The 15,487-nt window shown below is 33.8% G+C and overlaps 1 protein-coding gene across 1 annotated transcript in view; it reads right to left on the bottom strand.

Annotated features, from left to right (window-relative positions):
• The window catches only part of slit1b (slit homolog 1b (Drosophila)), a 67,431-nt gene extending 51,965 nt beyond the window's left edge, over nt 1–15,466 (bottom strand). The window contains exons 1-5 of the mRNA XM_051909353.1: nt 15,332–15,466; nt 13,432–14,198; nt 7,495–7,566; nt 7,127–7,198; nt 5,931–6,002 (exon numbers count right to left, since the gene is read on the bottom strand). Of these exons, the coding sequence (XP_051765313.1) occupies nt 5,931–6,002; nt 7,127–7,198; nt 7,495–7,566; nt 13,432–13,637 (422 nt within the window). The 5' untranslated portion in view covers nt 13,638–14,198; nt 15,332–15,466. The remainder of the gene's footprint in view (nt 1–5,930; nt 6,003–7,126; nt 7,199–7,494; nt 7,567–13,431; nt 14,199–15,331) is intronic.
• Nucleotides 15,467–15,487: the final 21 nt, after the last annotated feature.

The following is a 15,487-nucleotide window of genomic DNA, read 5'->3' as shown; positions in this document are numbered from 1 at the left end:
AATGTAAATATCATTATTGTGTTCATATAATATAAATACTCAAAATATTCAATAAAATAAAAATATTTATAAAAATATTATTTTACATGCACAAAATATGTTGTTTATTATAAAATAAATAAAGTTGTATTTTAAAAAAAGCACCAAATTGAATTTGGTCATATTTGACCCACATATGCACTTGGTACATCAGCTGTATATGTGTTCTAGGGTTAATTAAACTCATTTGTCATTGTCACTCATGTAAATGTAAGCAATATTTCCTGCTCCTAAAAGCAGCCAGATTTCATTGCCTAGAACTATGACCTGTGAATGCTGTCCACTGGTTACAAGTCCACTCAGGGAACTATTTGAGAAAAAGACCCCAGTAATCTCATGTGTCAAAACACCAAAGTAAGAGATATCGGTATGAACTAATACATTCCTCATGGGATTCAGGGTTTAAGCTGCTCCGCATTCTTACTGTATGTCTCAATTGCAAACTCTGAGCTTTCAAACCTTCCCCTCAGTTGAGTTCAGTTGTTTGGGTAAAATGCCAATGTTTTCTAAATGTTGTTTTTATAGTCTCAAGGAACTCATTTGACTTAAAAAAATATGCTAGATGAGTTAATCTTAATCAACAGCACTTAATATTATGTGGTATAATGTTGATTACCACAAAAATGATGATTTCCACAACTTTTCTTTATAAAAAAAAAAAAGCTAGAACCTGACACTTACAATTGAAATGAATAGGGCCAATCTGTTAACATTAAAAAACTCACTGTTTCAATAGTATAGCCACAAGACATAAACAATATGTGTGTTAACATGACTTGTTATGTATGGGAAAAAATGGCTTACTAATCTTTTCTGCATAAAGTTATATCCATTTTTTGCTGCAATAGCAACATAGTGCCTAAAATTCTAAAATGACCATAAAAATTACTAGAAAAATCTACAGCTTAAATAATTCACAAGTTTTAACATAAACATTAATATAAATGCTTTATAAGATTTTCACATTTCTGCTTTGAAAATTGGCCCTATTCATTCCATTGTAAGTTCCTCACTACAACCTTGATATTTGCTTTGTTTATAGTAAACAATGAACGAGTCTAATTTATTTTTATAATAATCAATAGTTGTTTGCGCTTAACTTGCATTGAACCATGAATATACACAGAACTCAAACGCAAGAAGGCAGCAAAAGTATCATGATAATGCAATGCAGCTTTCCATTATTTACATGTAACACAGCCAATTCTGTATCACAATGGGCTCTGCAATCATATCCATTCTTAAAAAACTAAGGAATACCAGCAAAAACCTCCTTAACTCTGGAAAGAATAACCTCCGATGCTCTCAGTGTGGGTGCAGAGTTTCCTGGTAACCGCCTTTAATCAAAGTTGTTTGCCCAGGATGTTCAGTTTGCGGTTTAAACCTGGCTAACATCCAGAGGTGAAGGCAAACATTATGGATAGTAAGACTGCTCAACCTCTGCAAATATTACACTCCAGATCTTTTATTTGAAAACCCTTAGAGAGGGTAAGAAGAAAAGGACAATAGAGGCCTGAGAGGGGAAAATGAGCAACAAATTGTGGGATCTGAGAGACTACGACTAGCCACATTGGTTTTCTTTTGTTAGTCGTCGTCTTTCTTACATTTGTCTTTTTGAGTTTGACGCACTGTTTACTGATGGATATTAAATGTTAGCAAAGGCAAACTCATTCATCAGAGCGCAAAGACAGCAAAGAAACAGTAAATAGAGAGAAAATGACTTAGCATGAGAATGAATTTGTACCCATTATTGCATCTTTAAATTGTTACATATTTTGTATAGAACCGAGGCTATATATTGTGAAATTAAACATTTCTCATTCTTTACATTTTTTTAGTTTGTTTTTTAGCTTATGTTTCGTATTGCGGTAGCTTAGCATACCGTTAAGTATGTTTTAAGTAAGATTCAACATACAAAAGCATTTTAGGAACAGCAACCTGAACCCTGCTTCACATTACAACCTTGGGTGTGCATTAATTTTCAATAATTCAATGGACCATCATAAATAATTCCTCACATCACTACTTGTGCTACAACTAGGCAAATGTCTAACTCGTGCATCTGGTGTGACCGGCCAGTGAACTGCAAGAAGTGGTTCACTGAGCCATTCATTTAGCTTAATTTTTCTAGAAAAGCCTCCAAAGGAAAGTTTTTAAAAAAATGAGGCACATGAACATTTGCTTTGCGCTGTGAAATGGCCTAATATTTATTGGCCATTATGTTACCATGTAGAAGAATCATTCAGCATAATGGCTCCTTCAAGACCAACAACATATTTGATAGCAAGCAACAGATCTTTGTAAGCTGTAAAGCGCAAAACGCCATTTTGATAACGTCATGCTAATATAACATTCACTGCTAGCACTACAAAACACTACATCCAACATTTAGAAACACACTATATGCATTTAAATATCGAGCTGCTCACGGATAGTCATTAGCATGTTGCTAAGCTAACAATGAGATACTCTAATAAACACAGCACACAAAACTCAAATATTTACAAAGGATTTGCTGTATGTGATGCTGATTATGGCTCAAATAAAATATTAATTCCCTCAATTTCCAAAAAAGTAATTTAATTGTATTGAATGTGCACTTGTAGTGTACTTCAAACCTTAACAGTATATTTAAAAAGAAAAAAGAAAAAATAAACGCACTTAAAGAAAGTGCACTTTGGTAACTCTGTTTCTTAACACACTTTAGTACACTTTTAAAAATGCACTTTGTAATAATGTCAAATTAAAAGATTTACTTTAAAGTACATTTTAAATCATTCAGTTTTAATAACCCTATTTCGTGTTTTAAAGAAGTACACTTATTTTGATGTGTCTAAAGCACATGTAAAGTACTTGATTATAATTGTAACTGCAGTGTTATTTGATATTACATTTTAAGTTCCATATATTTTAAATGTACTAACTTCATCTTTACAAATGTATTTAACAACATGATCTACAAGTTTCAATAGAAATTACGTTAAACTATATTTTAGCTTAACATAAATGCTTGTCATTTTAACCATATTTTAAAGACAATACAATTATCAAAAAAGAGTCCTTGTTAAGTGGGTCAAAAAAGCACTCTAAAGTTCAGCTAATTGTATTTAATATTACATTATATTCTGTTCACACTTAAGTGTATTCTTTTAAGTATATTATTTCCATAATAAGTAGGGTACAAAGGAGCTAAATGTGCACCAAGGGAAAAAGCAACAGTTTTTCAATAATGGAAGAATATGTAAAAGTATGGTATTTGGGGTAAACAGTGCCCCTGCTGTTGGGACTAAAGGCACAATAATTAACATTATAATAACTAGCTTGGTGACTTCCATTTGTTGACATGACATGAACAGATTCAGATAGTAAATATCATTTATCAAGTTGGGTGTCCACCTTAGAGATAATCACCATATTTATAATGAAACCATCATATTTAAAAAATTGGTATTACTCATACAACAAAAGATCATATTTATTGTTACTACTATGAAGCTATATTAAATTATTAGGGGATCTCATTCAATGCTTTCAGAATCTTTACTTTTTTAAATATTTTTGTTTCTGTATTTTTAAAATGAATATTTTAATGACAGTATATTTATTGAACAAAAAATGAATTGATTTATCAAAAAAAAAAAAAAAAAACAACAGAAAATGGTACAAACTTTCCTAAAGTGATTGTTTTCAATAAGCATTATCTTAATCATTATTCAAAACATATAATTTCAGCTAAAGTATTTGTAAAAATACTTTGTGCCTTTAGCCCCATGCTGGTTTTACCCTGTGTGTGGGGTAAAAGGCCCACCTTGCCACCTCACAAATTTATAGGATTTAAAAAAAAAAAAAAAAAAAAAATTATAATTTATTTTCACACAAAATCTGTTGTTCCATCTTTGTTCAATAAAAACATATATAGTTTTTCTGCAATCATACATTATGGGAGTAGTGAAAAGCACATTTTTTAAAGGTATGCCTTTAGCCCCATTGTACCCTACTCTTTTAAAAAGAGTGTACTTCTTTTTCACAAGAGTTGATTCCAATTGAGTTTGGTATTAACATATGTTAGCTAAGCTAACAATTGGATGTGCTAATAAACAAAATAATAAAAACATAGCACACAAAATATTAGGTGCTATTTTTGTTTTTTGTCCTAAATAAGATTTGTGTCTTGTTGTAGTGCACTCATTGAGCTTTAAATTTATAAAAATAAAAATAAAACATATATGTAAAACATAAATAAAACAAAGATTATTGAAGTATGTTTTACAAGAAAATACTATTTCAGTCTACTTCAAAATTTTACATTTAATTAATTTACTTGCTGTTTCTTTGTAATTGTTTGTGAAATTTACTAGCAAATTGTGAGTGAAAATTGTTTCTACACCAAATGTTTTTAGTGCACTTATTGTGCCTTAAAATGCAGTCTTGATAGGCAGCTCACTAAGCTTTGGAACGCAGCTATTCACGCCACAATATCCTGTCAAATGAAGACAATTTCTGAAGTAGAAGTGACAGGAATGACATGACGCTGAAGAATAATTAGTCTTTTCTTTCATCGTCACTGGTTCGTAACATAAACATTCTTAGCTAAGTTCACAACCGGTTAGTACAAATTAAAAATTTTTGAATTTTGATTTGAAACCAATCATAATTAGCAATCACCCCTGTTATTTCCTCTCTTAATTAACTGTGTTAATTAATTGTGCGTGGAGAATGCCAGCATGGTGCCAATTAGTCTAATAAATCTTTGAGTATTAGGACACTATTACTTGTTTTAATGAACTAGATCTTGCTTTGTTTAATTGCACTCCACAAAATGTCCAAACATGGAGCAAGAAATGCAAAAAAACAGATTTCTATCATGACCCATATTATCATAAACCAATATTCCTGAGGTTTACCATACTGAGTATCTCCGAAGGAAAAAGATGAATTTCATTTATAATAGTAGACATCTTTCCCTAAAGGCATGTGTGGGTGGGTGGGGGTGTTCGCAGGCAGATTGACTGAACACGGCACGTCCATATGGCAACTTGCTAATGATGCAACGTGTGAAATGGCATGAACAAACAACCAAATAACAAGCAAACACAGCTGTCTTGAACTATTTGTTCACACCCATTATGCCTCTTTCCGTACTCCCACACATTCCTACATATTTCCCTTTTTGACCCACTGGCCCTGACAGTGCAGACTTTACCAACTGTATCTGTATTCAACTATAAACCTCTTCATCCAACCACAGCTAACTAACCTAAGCTCTTATTGAGAGGTAACTGTCAGATAATTGTCATATTTAAAAGACAATATAATTATGAAATTACATATAGCTTAGAGATACATATAAATTGCATTTAACATGCAGTTAAGTGTCTGAAAACATGACATTCAATTCATACTTATGTGTATACTTTTAAAGTATATTATTTCCGTAACAAGTACTCTTTTTAAAACTATGCAAGTGCACTTTTTTCAGAAGGGTTGATTTCACTTGAGTTTGGCATTAGCATGTTAGCTAAGCTAACAATGGGATATTGCTAATAAACAGCATAATAAACACATAGCACATAAAAATATTAGGTAAAACAGTCTTTTTGACCCACTGCCCCTGACAGTGCAGACTTTACCAACTATATCTGTTCAACTATAAAAACTCTTCACCCAACCATAGCTATCTAACCTAAGCTCTTATTGAGAGGTGATTGTCCAGGAAGTCACTATACAAGGTGCTTTGTTAAACACATCAAAGGTGTCTTGGCACAAATACATTGGCAGAAGCTAACCGAATTAGCCAAATGCTAATTTTATTGTTATGTTTTTGTCTGAGAATGGGTGGTTCCATCTCAAGCATTTCCTGATGGCTTCCCGATAAGAAAATAGTCACTCACAGTCTGGAGAGAGTGGGATTTTTCAAGAACAGGAGTTCTGGGAGTTGCTGGAGACGGTTTCGGTTGAGACGTCTGAGGGAAGAACAAAGAAATACGGCTCACAATTCAGGAAACCCAGTTCGAAGATTACTTACTAATTATCCCATCATGCTATAGCTTTCAAGTAATAAATGAATTAGGGTTGGGCCACTAGACGATGCCATCATCCATCGACGATGCTGACAGACATCACGATAAGCCAGCATCGTGATTTCCCCCACCCCACCCCGTTATTAGGTAATAACAACATAATGAAGTTGTTCCCGAACACAATACAAATTACATTCAAAACAGTTAAATGAACACAATTTAAACAGTAAAACATGGCAAATGAATTATAGGCTACTAGATGTTTTACATTAACTAAACCATTGATATTAAAATGGCGGTCTGCATCCGGACCCCGGCATGTTTCCATCCGGACCGCAAGACAGAACGGTAGCACCATTTTACTGTTTCTAGCTGCAGTGAGCAGCGCGTCAAAACAGCGTTGCGGATCACACCACAAGCACTCAGCACTGTAGTAGTTTTATCTAAAGCCAAACGTGCTTCATTCAAGGACTTCCAGCTTTGTGCGCATTCTCTCTTTCTCCAGACGCGCACCACATTAACGGTGTCCACAGGCACAGAGCAGAGCAAGCGTTTTTAATTCATTCCAATGAATTAAATCCCCCCACCCCGATGTCATCATCCATCGCGATGTTTCACTGTAGAAATCGTCCGATGCCAATAAAAAATGATTTTTTTTGTGTGTTTTTAGTTATTTATTATATATTGTATATTATTTAAATATATATTGTAATTTTTTAGTTACACATATTGTAGTGTTGACTATATTTGTCAACCCTGTTACCAAAGTTATTGTATTTATTTAAAAAAAAAAAAAATTATGGTAAACTACAAGCTGACATCAGCCCAAACTAACTTAGTAACTAGCTTAGTTTAGATACTTTCAACCCTGTTACCCATTCATGTATGTAGATGATTGTAAATGATTGTGATTAATTTTACACATACACCACTGGGGTCACTGGGAGCCCAAATATTAGTCAATTTCAACAGAACCGGAGGGTTAAATGCTATAATTATAATATTAAAGCCCTTGGAACTGAATATTGTATTATAAAGAGAATGAAAATATATGTCTTTAAACTCACAGTCTGTCCAATTCCTTAAGATCATTGAAGGCTCCTCTATCAATAGAGATGATCTGGTTGTCCATTAGGTGCCTGTACAGATTGATAAAGTCATGCATAGTGAAAGTTAAAAAGATAAATAATATTCAGTACATAGTGAAGGATGGGGATTGTAAAGAAAGACCACAGATTCCATCCACTAACAGCGTACAAACTGTAATTAAAATACAATAAAACTGTTTGCTTGTTAATTGTTGTTTACATGTTAAAATGTGCTCGTCTGCTTCCTCTTCCTCTTTGTGGCATATATAAATGTCTATTTAAACTTTTGAACCTCTATAAATTACAAAATACAACAGAAATAAGATTGATGTAAAAATAAAGCTCACAAAATTCGGAGGTGCTTAAGGCCTGCGAAGTCATCTTTGCTGATATGTGTAAGGTTGTTTGTGTTCAAGTCCCTTTAAAAGCAAAAAGAAAGAGAAATTGTTAATCAAAAAAGAAATATTAATAACTCTTGAGTCAATGAGTTAATGAGTTAATGAATCAACAGCAGTTATAAAGGTCACACTTTAATAGTTCAATCATAGTGAATGGAAACTGCACCCTTTATATACAGTATATATTAATTATAGGCCTCTTGAGCTAACACGTTTATGTTCTAAGAAAGTTTTGTTAATGTTATTTAACATTTTTTCTGAACGTTCTCTGAATGTTCAAAAAGTACAGGTTTTAAGATTTTTTTTCTTGGTTATATAAGTGTTATATAAGTTATATAAGCTTTTTTAAAATGTTAGTTGAATAGTATTGGTCTTGACCTTTTCGGTCTGTTTTAAATAATTTATATCCTACACTTTTCATACAACAAATGCTATCCTTAAAATTACTAATCACCCCAATAAGCTGCAGTTCACAAAGAAATAATTTTGTTTCTAAATATACAATTTGTAGTGTTGACTGCATTTGTCAACCCTGTTACAAAAGTTATTGTAATTGTAAAGTTATTTAAGAAAAATTACCTAATAAATACTTTCTTAACTTAGACTACAAGCCAGCATTTGGCCCCAAATTAGCTTAGTTATAATATTTTCAACCCTGTTATACATATACATATACATAAAAAAAAAAATACATAAATGGAAATGAATAGAGGTGGACAATAAGTGTAGATTTTTGATAATTCAGTTAGCGCATTTCAAAAGAACCTGATGCAACAGCACTGAGAAAAGAGTCAGTAAGGAGATCTTATTAATATCTCAATAGTTTGTCCCTGACAGTCATGACTTGCTCTACACTGTTTGGACACCAGCGCATAGGCCTAAATAAATAGAAACCTTAAGAAATAGAAATAAAATCCATAAAATACTATAATTTGTGCATGCAAAGGATGATTATGTTCATTGTTAAGAGGTGAACGTTGACAGACTGCCCCTTTTGTAGTGGAAACATACATTTGCACACACATACACTGGTGTCACCTGGGACACGGGCTGTAATAGCACTATTGTGGAAAAGAGCCCAGGTGTGACCAATCAGGGCAGTGAATAAGGTGACTCCTTTAATCCTTTAATTAGTCCAGCATCTGCGGCCAACACTGGGACCATTAACGTGGAAAATTGGACACAAAAGCAGCTTGATCTCTTCATCGGCTATACATCTCTACAGTTTCCTTGAGAGCTTGAAAAAGAAGCTAATAGCTTGTCACAGATGTATACATAACCAGTAGATGTTAATTTCCACCAGCACAGTCATGTGCTAATAAAGAGTCTATGCGTAATTCATGCATCTACAGTGGTTCATTATAAAGCCTAAGTAATTTTGAGAAAATATATCAAGAAAATAATCATTAATTTGACAAAAAAAATTAAGACTAAACAATTTAATTAACCAGTAACCTTTGGAGTGGTTTATTTTAGATGTTTATCTCAGGCAAACAAATATGAAATATTACTGTAAACCATTTTAGAACAATTAACAGTTTTATGAGTTTAAAGGTTGAGCAGATTTAATTTTGTTTTTTGTCCACCAGTGCTAATGACTACCATTGGGTCTTCAAAGTCAAATTAATTGGTGTGTTACAGAAAAACTGTTTTGAATATTAAAAACCTTTATATGGTCATTTTTTGCAAATCAAATTAACGCTGAAGGAGTTTTTTAAAAAAGCTACGCATACACTAAACTCTTTTACATAACATTTGAGATATGAGATCCTATTACCTAGATATTTAATATGATGATCTAATCAGTCAGTTTACATTTACTTCCAATTCATTTAATTTGAAAGACAAAAACAGCTTGTACACAGATATCCTGTCCGTTCTCAACTCTGCAATTGGCCAGTGATATCATGTTGAGCCGTTTGAGCACTGCTACCCTCAGCAGCCTTTTGCCCTCCTTCACGTCCCCCCCCCCCCCCCCCCCCCCCCCCCCCCCCCGCCAACTCAAATAACGGCGCCTCCGCAGCTCCATTCTTTACCACTGCAGGGGCAAAGCTCAGGGGACCATGGGGGATATTATTTGGCTAGTGCAGTCTCCATGATAAATGACTCTCTTTGCTACATATCGCCTAGGGAATGTCCTCCTCCTTATAGAGCTGCTGGCTGTTATCAATATTGCTTTCACTGCTAATTGTTCAACAGGGTTGAACACATTGAACCTCATCTAAATGCCTTTTCATTGTTCATTACAGCACGTTCCTGAATTGTTTTTTGGTCTTGAAATGAAGAAACAAGTGCTAGTCCTAAGATGCAGTCACATTAACTGATGTTCAGCAAATTTTCATGGGTGAAATGCAGACAAATCCAGTGATCTGGAATTTCGGGCGAAAGATACCTCCATGCAGATTTTGCTACGGATTCAAGTTGGTCGCAAGGATTCGCCCCGTTGACCAACAGAAACCTGCTTGGTTTGAAAGTGCCTTCTGTGTAAGCTGTGTTTCATACATCTTTTTTTGCCTGCAAAATTTTAACGAAATTTAGCAAATCTGACTGCACCTTTATGCTTAGAAGTAGCAATGTCCAATGTACAAATTGTTCTACTGATTCAGATCTTTTTAATGAATCCGATTCTAATTCACAAAAGCAGCCTTGAATGATTCATTTGTGAAGGGGATCTGGTTCTTAGGTTCACCTTAGTGACCAAATGTCCAAATGCAGCAGTCAACAAAGTTATTGTATAACTTTAGAAGACTTGGAATATAGCACACAAGTCATTTGCTACTTTTATGATACTTTAAATGAATAGTTCACTCAAAAATGAAAATTCTGTCATAATTTTCTCATCCTGATTGTCATTCAATACCTGTATGGTTTTCTTTTTTATGCAGCATGTTTATTTTTGTCCATGTTATGAATTGGGACCCACAGTTTTGAAGCTCCATAAAGGATACAAAGTAAGTACAAAAGTAATCCTGTATGTCAGGTGACTTAATGCCATGACCCAAGTACCAATGGAGTTTAATGTTACTCACGTGCCACCACATTTGATTTGGGGCTCTGAATACATGAGTTCATCGATGTTTTGATCCGATTTGTGAATTAATAACTACTTAAAGGATTAGTTCACTTTAAAATGAAAAAAGTGCCCAAGCTTTACTCACCCACAAGCCATCCTAGGTGTATATGACTTTCTTCTTTCTGATGAACACAATCGTAGAAATAATAATAAATATCCTATCCTTATTGACCTCCATCCACATCCATCCATCACAAACATATTCCACACAGCTCCGGAGGGTTAATAAAGGCCTTCATAAGCGAAGTGATGCATTTGTGTAAAAATTTTTTCCATATTTAACAAATTATGAAGTAAAATAACTAGCTTCCACCAGACCGCCTTCCGTATTCAAATTACGGAAAAAACGAACTAGCATCGCATCAGTTCCGTAAGTTGAATAGGGAAGGCATAGGACATACAGCGTAAGCTTTTTGAAAAATACGAAAGGCAGTCTGGTGGAAGCTAGATATGCTAAATATGGATATTTTTTTTACACAAATGCAGGCCTTTATTAACCCTCCGGAGCCGTGTGGAATATGTATATAATGGATGGATGTGGATGGAGACACTTTCTTCAGCTCATACTCGTTTGGAAACGCAAACTGCCATTATAAAGCTCGGCTGCATCAGGATATTTATTAATATTTCTACGATTGTGTTCGTCAGAGAGAAGAAAATCATATACACCTAGGATGGCTTGAGGGTGAGTAAAGCTTGGGGTAATTTTTATTTGAAAGTGAACTAATCCTTTAAGTTTGCTGTATTCATCATACAAAGTGATCACTTCAGAACACTTAGATTAAAGTTCTATGAATCATTTTTACGCTACCTTTTTGGAGCACAACATTTTTGGAACCCATTGACTTCCACTGTATTTACAGAAACAGCTGAGTGATACTTCAAATATCTTTTATTTTGAGCTGAAAAAAGAAAGTCAAACAGGTTTGGAATGACATGACAGAATCTTCTTTTTCTTTAAGTTTAAGGCCTGGTTCCACAGACAGGGCTTAGATTAAGCCAGGATTAGGCCTTAGTTCAATTAGGACATTTAAATGTCTTAGAAAAAAATTACCAGTGGATTTACCGGTGTGCATCTTGAGGCAAAACACTGGCACTGACATATTTTAAGATATGCCTGTGCAAGTTGCTTTCAGTTAAAACAGCTCAAACATGCATTTTCGTCTAGGACTAGTCTTATGCCTTGTCCGTGAAACTGGGGGTAAGATTTTCAATATGAAGCACTTCTACATACAACAATCTCAGAAAGTAAACATTTGATACATCTCAACATGATCTGAAAGCACGATCGAGAAGGGTGATAACCGGAATTACATCCTCTAAATCAATGGACATTATGTCCTGTAGTATCAGTTACATTTGACATGACTTGATCCACACAGGGTTTGATGGACAGGCTCTGACACGAGATACTCAAACCTCTGAGACACACAAACATGCTCATATACAGAGCCAGTACATAATTTAAGGGCTGATACTGTAAACAAATCCAGAACACAGCAATTGTGCTCATTTGTCTATTGTTACTGACATAATTCCTGTAAATGGATTTTTCCCTGTGTAAACAGTCCATTTCTGGACTTCCTAAGCACAGCATGCAAATCTTACTGTGTTTACCTTTACATGGTCATGACAGGAGTTGAAAGACTGGATTTAATTTTGCACAGACAAGGTTAGCAGTGATTTTGATCATTTTAACATGTATAATCTTTAAGCTCTGTAGCTATATTTATTAATATATATTTTATATTAATATTAATTTTTATATATCAATTAAATATTCTTTAAATTTTAATATATTATTATATTAATATATACATTTAAATATGATTCTATATTATATATTAATATAATATTTAGTTTTATATTAATATATAATACAAAATAAGAATAATTTTTATTTTAAAGTTTTAATTTTGTTACACACTTTTGTCTTTTTTTTTAGTTTTGTTTAGCTTTATTTAATTTTTAATTCAGTTTATTAAATTTAGTACTTCAACTTTAACTTATTTTATTCGATTTCCTATTTTTAAGTTTTTCAAGTTTACGTTTTTTCATCTATTTCAATTATCGAAAACTATTTTAATGGTTTTAGTTACCATGAACTAAAAATCGGTTATTGCCAATATCTGATATTAAACAATAAATAAAAAATTTATAAATAAAAAATGTGGGTAAAATATTTTTTTAAATAAAAAAGATACATACATATATATATATATATATATATTAAAATTAAAAAACAATCAAAAACTACAAGTGAATTTAGACATCACAGTATGAAAATGGACATTAATTTTTAGATTTGCTAAAGATTATATTTAACGATGTTAAATTATTATCGTGTTTAGAACATTAACTATAAGGAGAGTTAGATGACAAAAAAGATAATCTAAATATAACCATTATCCACAACACATTTTTAATATCAGCAGATAATAAATATTGTACCAATACACTGTGATTCTCTAATTATATCATTTGCCCCACATACTTCCAAAATGTTTGTTTTTACAAACTGAGCAAGATGAAATTATTTTCTGTAATATATTCAACATAGTTTAACTTTTTTGAACCCAAAAACATTCCTTAAGTTGTCAGGTGCAACTTTTTGAGTATCTCAGATCTAAAATAACACTAGGTGTGCTTTACTGATTCAGCACATAAAATATATCCTGTTAAAACCAAAAAAGACGATCAGTGCCAACCTACACTATTCATGAATTCACAAACATGCACATGCATAAGTGACGTACAATGACACAGGTACAACCAGCATAAACATCCATGCCACACACTTTCATGATACTCACAGTCTTTCTGTGTTCTTTGGTATATTTCGTGGCACGTTTTTGAAGGCAAGTCCATGGCAGTCCACAGTAGTACCTGTGCAGGAACAGTGAGGCGGACACGCTCCAGAGTGACCCGCGAGAATTAGGGCGCTCAACAAACCCCAAATCCAAAAACTGGAGCTGGGAACCATCAGTTCAGCGTTCAGACTGCCAGTCCTAACCGGCATCTCCAAACCAAAGCCCAAAGACGTGGGTCTGAACCTCTATTGTAGCTGTAAATGCCCAAACATAAACTACAGGACAAGTATCAGTTCTTAAAATACTCAAAAGGAAAGAAACAAAAGTAAAGATGACAGACCGCAGATCCCTCAGGAACAAGATCACTTGTTATTTTCTTCTCTCCAGGCTGTTTTCTGTCTGGTCTTTGTGCTGCGGTTGTCTTTCTACAGTGGTTCCCCCTCTCTCTCTCTTTCTTTCCTCCAGGGTAGAGCTCTGGAAAAAAAGAGAGACTCATACAATCTCCCACACGCGTCCTCCCTCATTCACATATAGGAATCATCCATCACAGGATCTACAAATCACAGCTTCTGACTCCTCCCCGTCAATATTACACCCTCCAACGGTTTCTAACGGTCGGTCACACACACACACACACACACACACACACACACGCACAGAGAAAGAGAGAGAGAATCCCAGTAATGGGAGTCCTGCAGTCTAGAGCGATGATGATCCTCTGGGTAAAAAACGCTCTGCTGGTCTGGATGAGGAAGAGGAGGTAGAAAAGGCTGCAGAAACACAAAAATGTACACATCAGATCAGTTATGTGCACCCAAGTATGACTTTGCAGAATTACATCTTTAGGACAAGAATATTGCCTATTTATAACCTATTTATAATAGAAATCATATTAAAACAATTATAATATTTAAAAATATTTTATAACATTATTTTTTGCATTAAACAATAATATGGCTCATTAACATAAACTAGGCTATATATATCAGTGGCGTGCAGTGGTGTTTTGAAATGAGGAGAAAAATTCCTCAGTTTTTTATTTATTTATTATAAATCAAATGTAAATTCATGTTTATTTATTAAAACCAAGTCAGTCTCATAAAGTTAGGCATTTTTACATTTATTCCAAAATAATATCTAAAGGCAGTAACCATTTAAACAGTACATTTTAATTGTGTTTTGATGTTCAGCTTGTTCTTTTTAGTAGTCAACTTATTTCGGATCACAAGTCATGCTCTTCAGCGAGCTGATTGCTCACTAAAACCCCCGCAGTCATCACGTTTTCAGGTCTTTTCAAGTTTGATTTTGACGTGACATAATGTGTGATATGTGAGTGGGTGAGCTGTTTACTTACTTTTTAATTAGTCTTCCCATCTGAGCCATCATTTTGTTCATTAAGAATCAGACTGACGCGCGAAACGCCCACGTAAACAAGAGGAGGGATTTATATCACAAACCAATCATATATCCAATCATAACCAAAGACAGCGCGATCACATTTTGTAATATGTGCGTTGTTTTATTTTTGTAATAGGCGTATGGATTATTTTCTCATTCTTCTTTTTTGTTTTTTGTTTTTTTTTGTTTTGAGGCACTGCCTCCCTTGCCTCCTCGAACGAAACGCCCCTGACATAATGAACCATTTATGAATTAACATTCAGTAGTAAAATAGACTAATAAACTGGTAAAAATATACTTTTTACCGAGTAAGTAGAGCAAATCAGACATATAATCCGATTATTTAATTACATATAGCCCTTTTACAAACACAGAATATAAAAACAATTAACATCTATGCCTTCGCCCGATGAAAATGATTTCCAAATTCGCCTGCAGTAAGGGAAAAATAATGACCAGAAAAAGCGATAGCATTTATTTGTAGTCCTACGTGAAGAACACTCACCGCTCAGTGAATCTGATCATTTATCTCTGCCAACGGAAAACTTTAAGTTATCTTTTTGAAATTACTTGAATATATTACAATCAAGCGACCAAACTTCTGTCAAGACGTGAAAATACCAACACAAGTCAATCTGGCCAGTGTTGACGGCTAATAGTT

This window comes from Ctenopharyngodon idella, chromosome 10, assembly GCF_019924925.1.
Source record: "Ctenopharyngodon idella isolate HZGC_01 chromosome 10, HZGC01, whole genome shotgun sequence".
Taxonomy (NCBI): domain Eukaryota; kingdom Metazoa; phylum Chordata; class Actinopteri; order Cypriniformes; family Xenocyprididae; genus Ctenopharyngodon; species Ctenopharyngodon idella.
This window is presented reverse-complemented; position numbering and strand designations above follow the sequence as displayed.